Source organism: Phascolarctos cinereus, unplaced genomic scaffold (assembly GCF_003287225.1).
Source record: "Phascolarctos cinereus isolate Bilbo 61053 unplaced genomic scaffold, phaCin_HiC Scaffold_4;HRSCAF=312, whole genome shotgun sequence".
Classification (NCBI taxonomy): Eukaryota; Metazoa; Chordata; class Mammalia; order Diprotodontia; family Phascolarctidae; genus Phascolarctos; species Phascolarctos cinereus.
The window spans coordinates 618,628,800-618,644,218 of NW_027555847.1; the positions used below are offsets into that span (position 1 = coordinate 618,628,800).

At 39.6% G+C, this 15,419-nt stretch overlaps 1 protein-coding gene across 1 annotated transcript in view; it reads left to right on the forward strand.

The window, feature by feature from the left end:
* DEPTOR (DEP domain containing MTOR interacting protein) overlaps positions 1-15,419 on the forward strand; it is a 178,406-nt gene that overhangs the window by 130,846 nt on the left and 32,141 nt on the right. Inside the window, 2 exon segments of the mRNA XM_020980067.2 lie at positions 8,086-8,271; positions 9,591-9,725. Coding sequence (XP_020835726.2) covers positions 8,086-8,271; positions 9,591-9,725 — 321 coding nt within the window.

Genomic DNA, 15,419 nt, shown 5'->3' on the forward strand with positions numbered 1-15,419 from the left:
TGGCAAGGTCTTTGTAAACTATGGTCTTTTTAAGTTGGCTAATGATAAGAGTGATTACGTTGACTGTCAGATTCCCACTTTTGTCAAAAGGACTTCATCTTGATAATGATTATCTCTGAATTTGGGAGGTTTGGAGACACTTTTGCTTCCAGTTACTGTCAAAGTAGCTTTCTCTCTTGTGCGCAGTCGGTTTAGTGATTTGCCATGGCCCAATTGCTAATCCAGGATAGGAATGTGTATCTCCCAGTCTCTAAGTGTAACTCTCTCTGTCCCCTACATATTACCCAAATGTTATTGTGATTGACTTTCCTTCGTTTCACTCTGCCCACTTCCTCAGTAACTTGAGTGCCCAGGTCGTAATCTTGCTCTCCACTTACTCCTATGATCATCCTCTAACACCCTGAGCACACCATTCTTCATCCCCACAGTGCCAATGGCCTTCTCCTCCAGCCTATTTTAGCTATGTGCCATCATGGTCAGATGCTACCTGGGCTGAGTCATGGACAAAACCAGGGATTACAGATCAGCTGCGCCTTAGAGGAAAGCTATTTCCATCATCAGTCCTATACTTTGAGATTTTCCAGCCTAATAGGACTTTGAAGACCTAGACTTGGAGAACCCATTGTCACCTCAGTATCCTTAATGAGGGCATTGAAGGAGGACTTCAGTTCTATTTCTCCATTTCTATCAAAAAAATGTCTTGTATCTAAAGCTACTATGAGAAACTTCTCTCCTCGTTTCTGTTCTCTTATTTAATTTCTGGGTTATTTATATAGATGATTCTTCTAAATGGATACATGAGTCCAAGGTTAGACTGTATATAAGGACATTTATCAGTTTTGTATAATCACTGAACATTCAGACTTAGAAAAAGGACCTTATAGAGGGGAATGAACCCAACCCCTTCCTTTGGAAGATGTGAATTCTGGGGTCCATTGAAGTTAAATGAGTCATCCAGTGTCACATGTCTAGTACTTGTTAGAGGCAGGAATAGTATAACCTAGGTCTCCTTGCTCCCAGCCTAGCTTACTTTCCACTGCAGCAGCACATTGTCTTTCATTGGTGGGATGATGGTTTACATTTCACAAAGATAGGTTCCTGCTAAAGGATCAGTATTTTGTCACACAGTATGTGTGTTCCTGGGCTGCCCTTTCTCATGTTTGTGTATAGTACTAGTCATAACAAGCATTATTAGTGTAAACTTTACATAGGCACCGCAAGTAAAGCTGTATTGTTTCAGGAGCAGTAAACACGCCATAGTTTTGACTTGTCTTCTTGATGTCTGAAGCAAAAAATGCCTTTTGGTTTCTTCCAAAGGTTCAGGAGTTGTGACTGCTTTCAATTATCAAAACATTTTGCAGTGAACAACAACAAAGAGAGCCTTAATAATGACAGTCCAAAGGCAATAGTTAGAAGAACTGAATGAAATGCAGCATTACGCAAACTCTAGGCAGGCACAGTGGAACTGGCTGCTCCTTTTCCTACCAAACCATATGTCCCATATGCTTAAGTGCTTGGGACCTTCCTTTTCTGAGCCCTAATGCATCGCTTTAATGGATCTGGATTGTAGAGATGAGAAAACGCCACACTTACATTTGTATTCACTGTACCGTCCAGCGTGAAGATAAGCTCTTTGAAAGCAGGATCATACTGTAATTGTTTTTGTATCTCACCTAGGCCCTAGCACAGTATTCTTCACATATAAGGTGCTTGATAAATATTTGCTAAATTGAATTATGTAGATTTAAATTGAGCCAGGATTAAGCATAAAGCCAAAGCATATAGATTTGCCTCACTGGATCCATTAAGGTATAGAATAGCGTACACTTGAATAAAAATGCTATCTGTTAGTAATGTATTATTAGTTTTATGTAGGTGAAACTTGGAGGGATCTGTGATTATGTCAGCAGTGGAATTCATGATGTGAAAACCCCTGTTACTAAAACACATGCAACCAATCTGTGACTCAGCAGAGAAGTCCTTGGATATTAGCTGAGGTGATGGTGATTCAAGGATCTGTGCTTGACCCTGGGCTGTTTAATATTTTTATATCAATAATTTAGCCAAAGGTGTAGATGGCAGGCTTGTCAGATACACAGATGACATGAAACTGCAAGAGGCAGAGTCAGTATTGCAGAAGATCTCAAGAGGTCAGAACATTGGGTTGGGTCAAAAGTGTGGAAACTTAATCTGTATAAATGTCAAACCTTACACTTGAACCTAAGTTTCAGCTTCGCAGATATAAGAGAAGCAAGGCATGGCTACACAGCAGTTCAGTCTGACAACTGGACTTAGCACTAGCTCAGTGAGTCAGCCCAGAAAGCCACATTAAGAGAGAAGCATCCAAGAATAAGAATGCTGTGGCCCTGGGCAAGTCACTTTTCCCTGATTGCCTCCAAAAAAAATTAAAAAGTTAAATAAAAATAAAATATAACCAGTTCAGACCCATAAAATTCTACCCTGAAATGAGAAGCCAGTGTACTGTCCTCTTACTACTTTACGGAAGGAGAGAGATAGAGACAGAGAGAAAGAGAGGTATGCTCACTTTCCTGAGTTCAGCTGTTGCTTTTGGGCTTCCCCTCTGTGTTTAGAAATTTTCTTATTTATGGTTGTCCTTTGAAATTTTCTTCTTATTTTTCTGACCATTTTGTAAAGATTAATGATATTTTGTAAAGATTAATAATAATGTAACCCTTATTTAAGGCCTTTTTTTGGTATCTGAGGCTCTCTGGCAGTCTGGTGAAGCCTATAGGCCACTTCTCAGAAAAATGTTTGTTGATTACATTCACAATGTAAGGAAGTGATAAATAGCGGTTAGAGGTTCTGGGTGTGTGTGTGTGTGTGTGTTGTTGTTTTTCCCCATCCTATTCAGGGGCACGTTGAAATCTATCTATAGATCCCAAGTTAAGAACTCCTGACCTGTAGGATCATAAGTTGGAAGGGACCTCGGAGAGCATCTAGTTCAACCTACTCACTTTACAGGCCCATAGAGATTAACTAGCTTGTTCAGGTCACATAGATAATAGCAGTAGAGGGGTGATTTGAACCAATTTCTCTTACTCAAGAGCCAGTGAATGTTTAACTATCAACTCACGAAAGGATCAGGAAACTGCAAGCTGGAGAACCTTTGTCCACAAGGGAAAAAAAAGTGTTTCCTTGCATTCCTCACTTTTTGTTTTGTTTTGTTTTGGCAATGGGGCTAAGTGACTTGCCCAGGGTCACACAGCTGTAAGTGTTATGTGTCTGAGGCTGGATTTGAACTCAGGTCCTTCTGAATTCAGGGCTGGTGCTCTATCCAATGCACCACCTAGCTGCCCCCCATTCCTTACTTTTAATGAAGGCATTTAGTTTAATATAATGGCGTGTTTGCATGAGCTACAAGTCACCACCAAAAGCCTACTCATGAGAGAAACTCTCCAGAGCATTTACAGTATCTGTCCCAGATCACTGAAAAAATAAAGTGAGAAATGAAAAGCAGAACTTGACCTAACCTTAAAAGTCACCTTCACAAATGTTGTGACTTCAACTTTTGCGCTACTCCCAAAGAAGAGTTTCCTGACAGTTTGTAAACTGCAGTAATTTGTTTGCAGCTGAGAATTTGTAAGACTTGGCCTTTTTCTGGGTGGGTGTGGCCACGAAACAAAGACATCTTTGTAGGCAAAATGCAGAACTCAACGCAAGCTGTCCAGCATTGAGCCAAGGTGGGAATCATCTAAGGAGAATAGGCAGTTGTGTTCTTGTCAGTTCAATAAGTTGTGTGTAAGGTAATATGGTTAGATCTGTAATAAAGTTGATCTAAAAAGATCTGATTTTACAAAAACCAGCCTTGTATAATTAGACAGCATTAGTACAATACTTTTTTAAAAAAACACTATTTTAAAAGTTTTACTGCCAATATTCCGCCATAGTTTCGTTTAAAGTACATTTTCCTCTAATTCAAGAAGCTTGATGTCTAATGACCTAGCAACCAGCAGTAGCATCTCCAGTAATAAGGAGCTGATCATCACACTGTACTTTGCCCTGGTCTGACAACATCTAGAATATTGTATTCAGTTCTGGTTGCCACATTTTAAGGAAGGGATCGATAAATTGGAGAGTACCCGGAGGAGGACAAGTAGGGCAGTGAAGGGCTTCAATTTCTTGAATACGAGAAGCAGTAGAAAGGAATTGGAATGCTGAGCCTGGAGAAGAGAAGGTCTCTAGGGACACTGCAGCCATCTTCAAATATTTGAAGGAAGGTTTAGACAAGTCCTGCTTAGCCTGAGAAAACAGAGCTAGAAACAATGGGGAGAAATGGCAAAGACGCAAATTTGGACTTGATGTCAAACAAAAATCTTCCTAAAAACGAGGACAATTCAAAAGTAGAAAGAACTGTCTTGGGAATTAATGAGTTCTCTGATTGGAGGTCTCATAGCAGAGTCTAGATGACAACTTGTAAGTTATTTTGTTTCAGGTAATGTTTGTGCTAAATGACTCCTGAGGTAACTGCCAACTCTGAAATTCAGTTGTTTCAACAGTAATTTGGATTACCATTAAGGTCAAGAGACACCTGAGTTTGAATTCCTGCCAAGATTTATTAGCTAGGTGCCATTCATTAAATTGTAAAATTCTCCATTAGGTTGTAAGTTCCTTGAGGGCATGGACTGTCTTTTGCCTCTTTTTGTATCCTCAGTGCTTAGCACAGTGCCTGGCATATAGTAGATGATTAATAAATGTTTATTGATTGATTGCTTTACAGTTTACAAACACCTTCCTCACAGCAGCCCTATAAGTTAGAAGTACAAGTATTGACATCCTCATTATTCAGCTCAGAACACTGAGACACAGTTGCCTAGGGTTAGCCATCTAGTGAGCTCTAAAGCAAGGATTTGACCCAGATTTCTCCCAGAAATGCTTTGCCCAGGAATGCTCTTTTTGTTGTCTCCATAGGCTCTTACAAAAAAAAAAAAGCATTTATTCCTTCAGTATTTATAAAATGTAAGCGCTCATAACTACTGAGCACTACAACACACACACACACACACACACACACACACACACACAGAGTCACTCACTCACTCACGCACTCACACAGAAGACACATAGTCCCTGCCGTTATGGAGTTATACAATCTGCTGAGGGAGGGTGAGATACATAAACCTAGCAGGTAGAGTTGAAGAAGACCTTTAATTCTTTTTTAAAAATCTATTTGTGTTGATTCTTTTTGCTGTGATGTCACATTCATTTCCAAATCTTTTCCTTTCCCTCATCCTTTAACCAGTAAGCATTCCCTTGTAGTTTAGATTTATGAAGAGGTATGTTAGAAATAACCTGTAGTATAAGCGGCATAATTAAAAGAGCAAAAGAGAAGGTAAATTCAGTGATCTTTTGTATTTTGGTAGCTTTATACTTGACATTAAATTAATTAATTGAAATTTGATTGCTAGGATAAGGGAGGGTAGAGGAAAGTACCATTGGTAATGACTTTATGTGAGTCTGTTCCAGAAGACATCATGTAAGCTACCTCAGTGCATGGGTTATTGTGGTGTATCTTTTCACTTGGTAAATATTAAAATAACGGTGCCAGTTTTTGAGATGAGCTTGGAACCAGGCTTCCAGACCACTCCCAGCCATCCTTATGCCATCCTGTGGCACTTGGATTCTCCCCATCCACTTTTCAGCGCTCTTCATGTGTTGCCATACCCAGTTAAGATGTAATGCCCTACTTCAGGGCAGGGACCGTCTTGCTGGCTCATTTTCATATTCCTAGCACTTAATACAGTGCCCGGCACATAGTAAGCCAAGCAATTCTAATTGTTAATTTGTTGGTGCACATCACTGTAATGTACATACATAGATAAATACTCTGTTTCTCTGTGATACAAGGTAAAATTCAAAAGAGTATTAATGGAAGTACAGTGTGAGAGGCAGCAGAATAGAGTGAAAGCATGGGAGTTAGGGTCAGGAGACACCTCATTTTGAATCCCTGCCAAGATTTATTAGAGAGTTGACCCAGGGCGAGTCACTTGCCCTCTCTCATCTGTACAATGAAGTTGATATGAATTGTATTACCTGTCTCACAGAGCTGTGAGGAAAGCCCTGCATGAACTCTGAGATGCTAAATAACTCTGAATTATTGCTATCATTGATCAGAGGAGGGAGAGGAAATCCATAGTTGAAATTTCAGCTTCATTGAAGAGGTAGTATTTTAGCGGGGCCTTAAAAAATGGGTATGAATTGGACAGGCAGAGGAGGGAGTGGCACACAGAAGTAAATGAATACCAGGAGAGGAGTTAGCATAAGGGAGCCATTGCCTTGGGAAAGCATGGGAAGTGCTCTGGAGAAGAGTAGGGATTCATTCTGGGAAAACAAGTACCAGTTATCCACTTTTGGCCCAACACAGGTATGTTTCCTCCAAGAGAACAGGGAAAGATAAAGCTATAAGAAGGTGTCAGGGTCAAATTGTGGATCAATCAAGTTGGTCAGTTAATTGATTGACTTTTGTCCATATGTGAAAAATATTCCTTAAAAAAGAAATAAGAACCATTGAAAAAAAGTAGAACATCAGTTGTCTTTAGCAATTCCCCATTAGTTTTAGGATAAAAGACAAACACCTCTATCTAGCATTTTTTTAAAAAAGGTTTTTATTGATTACATTTATACATTACATTTACAGATTACTCCTGCTTTGTGAAAGGTCCCTTGTAATAAAGTAAAACTATTAAGTAAAACTAATAATACTGGGATCCCATCTGAAATCTCTAGTACCCCCTCACCTATTTTTTAAAGTAACAGAAATTTATTTTCTTTCCCTCCCATTCCCACCCCATTTAAAAAAAAAAGGAAAACAATTTCTTGTAATAAATATGCATAATCAAGCAAAACAAATTCCCTCATTGGTTCAACTCTCTTTCTCTCTCTCTCTCTCTCTCTCTCTCTCTCTCTCTCTCTCTCTCTCTATATATATATATATATATATATATATATACACACACATAGATATGATATGTGTGTATATATATAATATGTATATATAATATATGTGTGTGTATATATATGTACATATATATACACACACATATATAATATGTATATATAATATATATGTGTGTGTATATATATATATACATATATATACACACACACACATATACACACATGTATGTATGTATGTATGTATGTCTCATTCTGGACCCTAAATGCAGAATGAGGCATATCATCCATCACTTCTTTGTCATGGATAGCATGTTTAATCATTGGTCTTCTGGAATCATGAATGGTCATTGTACAGATCATACTTCTTACAGCTTTCAAAGTTATTTGTTTTTACAATGCTTTTGTTATTACGTAAATTATTCTCCTGGATCTGCTTATTTCATTCTTCTTCAGTGTATAAAAAATCTTCCAAATTGTGTATGTTTACAATATTGATGTTATATCATTATATGCATTGTACTGGTTCTACGTATTTCCTTCTTCATTTGTCCATATAAATCTTTCCAAACTTCCTGAAATCATCTATTTCCTGATTTCTTGCAGCATATAGTAATCCATCACATTCAAGCTCTCTCTAATCTTTTCCAGCCTGCTCTTCTCCCTTTATTTTATATTACTGTCTTTCACGTATGCTAGGTTTTCCCCAAACTGGCTGATTACCCATCCCTGAATTCAGTGTTCCTTTTCCCATCTCCATACTTTGTTCAAGTCGCTCCCAGTCATTGGAAAGCATTGTCTCCTTGCCTCTATGTGTTTTAATCCCTACGTTCTTTCAAGGCTCTGCTCAGTTGTAAAGCCTTTCCTGATTGCTCTGCTGTTAGTGATCTCTTCGACCACCAACCATTATGCAATATTTACTTTTGTGTATGTTGCGTTCTCTACTAGAACGTAAGCTCCTCGAGATTGAGGACTGTTTTGTTTTGTCCTTTATTCTCCGGTATCCTGCATGTTATTTTGTGCATAGTTTGTGCTTAGTAAATGTTTGTCTAATTTAACTGGGACCTTTGCAACTCTGCTGCAAACTTTAGTCAGGTGTCAGCCTCTGTGGAGTGAGATCAGTGACTTATAACACATTACATTATTTACCTATGTCCCTTTTCTCCTCCACAGTGTCTAATAAGCATGCTTTTGTGGATAGCAACCTTCTCTACCAGTTTAGAATGAATTTTCGTCGGAGAAGAAGGCTAATGGAACTGCTCAATGAACGATCTCCCTCCTCCCAGGAAACCCACGATAGCCCCTTTTGCTTGAGGAAACAGAACAGTGACAACCGAAAACCCACCAGTTTTATGTCAGGTAACTTGGTTAAAATGAGTCATGTCATTTATTTGGCTTTGGAAAAAAGAAATATCTGAGAACATCTCGCTACTGGCACTCAGATCTCCGACAACCTCACCTATCTAGGGTTCACTCAAGAACTAAGAAGCAAGTGAAAAAGCTCCCAGCAGCAGAATAAATGTCATAAAGCTCATGCATTTTCCTTGTGGGAGGGCCTCAAAGGCCTCCCATAGGTCCTATTTGCTTGTGGTTTACACAGTTTGACTAATAAGTTTGGCCATCTAGTTTCTAAACTATAGCAAATTAAAGGCCAGAAGAGCAGCTACTCTGTCCAGGTACCAGGACAATGATGAGGTGTGACAGCTGAATATAAGAGAGTAGGCTGAGAATCCTGATGCTTTTCTATAAAGCAGCAGAGCTCTCTGGGGCCTTTTAGTATATGAGCCAACATCCTTAACACACCAGTGTAGTCCCTGAGGGCATTGTTGTTTTCATCTATTGGTCCAATCCTGTTATTTCATTGGGCTCCCAGGGTGGAATCTCCCTCCACTGATGCATGTACAGGTATCTATATAACTGTTATGTGCAGACATAGAAAGTTTTCCTGGGCCCTGAGTGTGGTTTGCCCATGGGCGTATGGAAAGTGTATATTGGATATAGACTTGAACCCAGTTCTTTCCAACTACAAGCCAACCATTTATCTACTAGGCCATACTGCAGTTTTATGATGTTATATAATTATTGATGTTCACAATGTCAATTACTCTCCCCCTGAGATCAATGATGACAAGTTCACACAACTCATTTTCCCCCATAAGACTGCATTTTGATCCAATTATGAAATATTATCTTCTTAATTGACATAGACTTCATTTTAGTGCAATGGGAAACTGATTTCCTAAGTGGCTTCAAATAGCTGATTGTCTTCTCATGACTGAGAATCTCATTCCATGGTGGAGATCAAAAACAGGAATGGAAAACTAGTGAAGTCATCAAAGATTTAATTTCAAAAGCTTTGTCATGTTTTGCATGGCAAGCTTCTTCTCAGTGGAAGTGGGTGGCTAATCATTGAATCTTCAGTGAGCTGGCATTGCCGCTGTGCATTCGTTATCATTATTAGCTCATTAATATTGTAGCCAGCACAGTGACCACCACACTGTTACTGCATCTATAGCTTATTTTCATCTTTTAGGGAGCCTCACTGCTCATTCTTACTAGAGCTTGTGGCCTGCAACATGGAAGCAAATGTCTGTTGACTCCCAGCTTTCCTGACTAGCATGCTCCAGGTAGCGGGGGACTGACTGCAGCGGCTCTGTTTGTTTTCTGGTTTTTCACAGTGAGCCCAAGCAAGGAGATCAAGATCGTGTCTGCAGTGAGAAGGAGCAGCATGAGCAGCTGTGGCAGCAGCGGTTACTTCAGCAGCAGCCCAACCCTCAGCAGCAGCCCCCCAGTGCTCTGCAACCCCAAGTCAGGTAAATGTCCCACCTCCTTTTGCAGCCCTCTCTGTAAACCCCGCCTCCATTTTGAATGTGTAGGAGTGCCCTGGAGTTTGACTTTTCCTGACTGTGAACAAATGAGGAGGTCCTTGCTGGTCCTCAGGATAGATCATAAGCTCCTTGAGGGCAGGGACTTTCTTTTGCCTCTTTTTGTATCCCCAGCAGTTAGCACGGTGCCTGGCACATAGTAGGTGCTTAGTAAATGTTTATTAAATGATTACAATAAAGTAGAGATGGGATTCCATGCAGCCTAGAGTGAATTGGCCCTGGAGTTAGTTCCTATGAGGACCCTGGGTGGGTCCTTCCTGATTGTAGCCTTTGAGAAACTGATTAAACAGATAATGGAGAAACAGAGAAGAGTAGAGAAATAGAGTGGTATAATGGAAAATGCATTAGGTTTGGAGTCAAAGGACTTGGGTTCAAATCCCATTTCTGCTCTGTGTGACCTTGAGCAAGTCATTCAGTTTTCCGGCCTGAGATCTTCCTCTGTAAAATGAGGGAGTTGGATTACATTGTCTATTGAATCCCTTCTGGTTCTAAATCTATGATACTATTACTATGAATGAGCTTTTATAATTTTTTCAAAAATAGATTTTATTATTTATATGAAATTGTTCAGAAGTTGCTTCAGGATTATATTGTTGATTATACACACATATGGACAGGTGCAGTGGATAGAATGCTATTTTTACTTAAGGCCTTCTGTGTGTACAAAGTAAAAATCTGATCTCAGACACTTACCAGCCGTGTGACCTTGAGCAAGTCACTTAACCCTGCTTGCCTTAGTTTCCTCATCTCTGAAAATGAGCTGGAGAAGTAAATGGCAAACCACTCTAGTATCTCTGCCAAATAAACCCTAAAATGGGGTCGTGAAGAGTCAAAGATGACTAAACAAGGCATACTCATAAGAGTAGATACATCTGCAGATATCTGGATTTTTTTTTAACAATGCAGGATGAACACATGCATTCCTTAATCTGTGATAGCCTGAAGAGCAAAGTCATTAATTGATCAATAGTTATTTATTAAACTTTTTTTATGTTTCTGGCACTGTTCTTGGTGGTCACATGAAGACAAAAGTGAAGCAGGTTCCTGTCCTCAGAGGCTTACATTCTATTGAGGGAAACATGCACAAAATAAACACAAAGTACATTTTGTAGGGCAGGTGGGAGATAAGAAAAGACTTTATGTAGAAGGAGGGAATTGATCAGTTTTGAAAGAAACAAAGGAGACTAATAAGTATATAGGCCTCAGTTATTTCTGCTAGTTCTGTTCAACAGACATTAAATTACGATGGTGTATAGAACACCGTGCTAGCTGCTGGGTGGGTGGTGGGGGTATGACAAGATCCTTGCCCACAAAGCATTTGGGAGCTTGTAATACAATTGAAAGAGATCTGGATTTGGAAGAGCTGGGTTTGAATTCTGCATCTCTTACTGTCTACCTGGATGACCTTGAACAAGTCCCTTAATTTTGTCAGGCCTCAGTTTCTTCACCTGTAAGATGGAGTGGTTGCATTAAATTATCTCTAAAGTCCCATTCAGGTTGAAGGTCCCCTAAAGAGATAATCAGTAGGAATGAAACAAATCTGCCCAGAGTTTTCCTTTCTCTGGGCTGTAGTGGTATCCAAGTCTTATAGAGAAAGAAATTAAAAAAAAAAAAGACAGAAAGTCCAAGTGACCTCCTTCAGCAACTTGGATTTTTGCCTTCACAAAATGTCAGACCCTCTTCAACTCTTAGTGTGGCCTGCATAGGCAATAATTAAATTTCTAAGAAGAGAAGCATGGTTGCCTTCATGGTGAATAAATGATTTGTTCATAAAATGATAGAGGAAGAAGCCAGCAATTGAATTATTTTAAAGAACATCAGAGAATTTTGAGGAATGCTCTTCATGCCCATAGCTGGCAAACAGCCATATTATTTGGGGCTAAGAGCAGAGCAGAGAAAGAAATAAAGAAGGCTTTATTAGGCTACTGAAAGAAATTAAGGAAAGCTGTTGGAAAGTAGAAGAAGCCTGCCCAGGGAATCTAGACAAGGCAGGGGAACACAGTAAAGCCATACAATCCTTGGCATAATTCTGAAGTCAGCCTCTGTTGCCCTTCAGTCTCTGTTTCTGCATGGCCTCCAACCCACTGCATTTTTGGCATCCTCCCCCTCTTACTACCCTGAAGAATGCCCAATCCCTTCCAGTAGACCAAAGGTTCTTAACTTGGGGTCCATGAGCTTTTTTAAAAAAATAGATATTTTGATAACTCTGTTCAATAGAATACCTTTCCTTTGTAATCCTGTGTATTTTATTTATATATTTTAAAATGTTTTTCTTAAAAAGAAGTTTGTTGGTTTCACCAGATTGCCAAAGGGGATTCATGACACAAAAGAGGTTAAGAACTCCTGCTCTAGATCTTCTCCCCTAAACCTCAAAAACAAAACTTTGCATACACAGAAGGCCTTCAGTAAGTGTTGGTTAATTGATGAAAGCTTTTGTCCCGCCCCTCAGGGCCCTGCCAGGTGATAGGCTGGTTTGATCATCTGATTCCTGTTACAATATTAATGGATGATAGTGACTTAATACCTTATCCTTTCCCTCCCACCCCAAGATAGCTGCTACATTCAGTTTCTTAGTTGAAAGCAGTGATTGTTTTAGGAATTCTTAAATCACTTATCATAATGGATCATTGGCAGAATTTGATATGCCAACTCACATTACCTAGGCTCTAATGTATTCTGCCTGTGCATATGGCCAGCCCAAAAGGTAGGGTTATTAACTGACCTTGTTTGGAGGCTGACGTGGACCAAATGTATAGAAAGGAGAATCGTGCTGAAAGTGACACAGTTATGAAGGTGGATCAATATGTAAAATTTCTGAAGAAGAGAAAGACATCACAGGGAGGTGGAAAAAAATCTCAGGCCTTGCTGATGCTAAAAAAGGCAACCAAGAGAACATTGTTAACTATTGGCCTATATGCCTGTTCTCCGTGCATGTAAAATCTTTATGAAAGTTATCTATGTACAAACTGAGTACATATTTGATGAGAGTATTAATGAGGAGTATGCAAGCTTTTGCAGGTGATACTCACCGAGAACCACATCTTGACCACTTCACAATTGACTGAATAATATAGGACTATAAGATCTTACTGTGTTTATTATTTGTTGATTATTCTTAAAAAGCATATAATTTGATAGAGCAATATGATATCTTACAGGCTTTTTCAACAAAAGATCTCTCGTATATGCATTAAAAGCGTTCAAGATTTCTTGAATGTTATAACAATATATAACTCTGTTCTGTCACCATCTGATCCTTAGAGATATATATCTAGACAGATATAATAGATAACCCTGTTCAGTGACCTTCTGATCATAACATCTGGTGAGGCATAAACCAGGAAGATGTGTGCCAGCCAGAGGTGTTCACCATCATGGATTAGAAAGCTCCAGTGCAGAGTCCAAGTTGAAGAGGGATTCCCTATGGACGGTGAGATCCTCCAGATGTTCCTGATTTTACAAGATATTGTGTTGACTTCATCAAGCCCAGGAACAATGAAGAGCCTCCTGGAAGAGATCTGTCATCACTCAAAAGAGTTTGGCTTGCTTATCCACGTAGAAAAGAAAGATCAAAGGGATAAAGAATGTCTGTTGCCCAGAATACAACATGCATTTGGATGGACACCCAGTGGACCTTGGCCATCACTATGTATGTCTGGAACAGACAGTACATATGGATGTTGAATTGGCTCCAGAGTTGAAAAGGGGGAGGGGGAGAGTTGTTGTAATTGCCTTTGGGAAATTGCAAGACTCCCTCCCTTAATAACCCCAAGATTTTCATGAAGCCTAGCAGCAGCTAGGAGGCATAGTGGATAGAGCCCTGGGCCTGGAGTCAGGAAGATCTGAATTGAAGGTTGGCCTTGGATACTTACTAGCTGTATCCCTCTAGGTAAGTAATTTTACCTGTTTGCTTCAGTTTCCTGGACAAGGGGAGCCGTTAATAGCACCTACCTCCTAGGGTTATTATGAGGATCAAATGAGATAGTAATAGCACAGTGCTTGGTACATCATAGGCACTTAATAAATATTTGTTCCCTTCCCCTGACATCCCCTTAAAAGCAAAGGCCCATTTTAAAAATCTCAGCATTCTGGGGTAGCTGGGTGGCACAGTAGATAGAGCCCCGGCCCTGAAGTCAGGAAGACCTGAGTTCAAATCCGGCCTCAGACCAAACACTTGACACTTACTAGCTGTGTGACCCTGGGCAAGTCACTTAACCCCAATTGCCTTAAAAAAAAAAAACACCAACAAAAAAAAAATCTCAGCATTCTGCAGGTGTTGCTATATGGCAGTATAAGAGCTTCAAAGGTTTTAAAATGAATCTCACACAAAGAATAAGCACAGAGTGGGTGGGAACAGACTGCTACATTCAACCAAAGAGGAAGGACAGGCATAGGAAATGTCCTCAAGGAATTGTATGGCAAGAAAAGAAGATGGGCTGGTCAAATGGCAAAGGCTGATGGGCTCCATGTGAGCAGCCAGAGCAGTCCATTGTTTTCCTTGGGTTATTGGGAGAGAACAAGGAAAACCATTAGCACGTTGGGTGGATTTCCTGGGACAAATTTATTGTTGTTAACAATAGCAATAGCTAACATTTATGTAGCACTTCATCCTTTTTTATCCTTACAACGTAAGATCACAATAAGGAATAAGATGTGCTTATTGTGCTGATTTTACAGATGAGAAAACTGAGTCTGGGAGGTTAAGTGATTTGTATAAGATCACAGAGCTAGTAAATGGCTTCCTGATTCCAAACCCAGGGCTCTATCCATTCATTATGTGGCCTCTTTGCCTCTGGGGGGACATAGACAAGGGCCAGACAGGATAGGCATAATTGGACAGGTTGTGATTTGGATCACTGGAGGGACCTCGAGAATCAATGAGACCACAAATTCATTTGAGTATTCTTAGTCACTTGGTAACAGACTCAGTCATTTGTACCAGTTAAACTAGAAATGCTGCCAGTACCCTCTAAATGTCCTTTCTAGGGAAAAAGCAGCCCCTTATCCAAAAGTGATGAGATCACAGATTCATTTGATTATTACCTCTGTCAAGAACTTTAACCTTTAACCTCTTTGGGTTTCAGGTTTATGATCTGTAAAATGAGGGGATCTCTTGTGTCTTTTAAATGTCATGATTCTGTGATGAGCTGGTCAGCAAGGTGGGAAATTCACCCCCAAAATGTGCATAACCCTCAATACAGATTTCATATACATATATATATATATGCATGTATGTATGTGTATATACATATATATATTATATATATATATGTATGCATGTATGTATGTATACATATACACATGTCAATACAGGTAATGCACATAGACTTATCAATCAGTCAATAATGTAGGACTGGGAGGATAGTGTTACCCCTGACAGTAATAGAGAAAGTTAAAGGTGGGGAGAGGTTAGGGGGAAAGATAATGAGTTTAAGATGTCTACTGGACAGTCATTTCAAGATGTTTGAAAGGCATTTGGAGACTCAAGACTGGAAGTCGGTAGAGAGGTTAGGGCAGCATAGGTAGATTTGAGAATCACCAATATAGATGTGGCAATGAAATCCCTGGGAAGTGATGAGATCACCATTTAACTGGACTTTATTATGTCCCCTGGTACATATG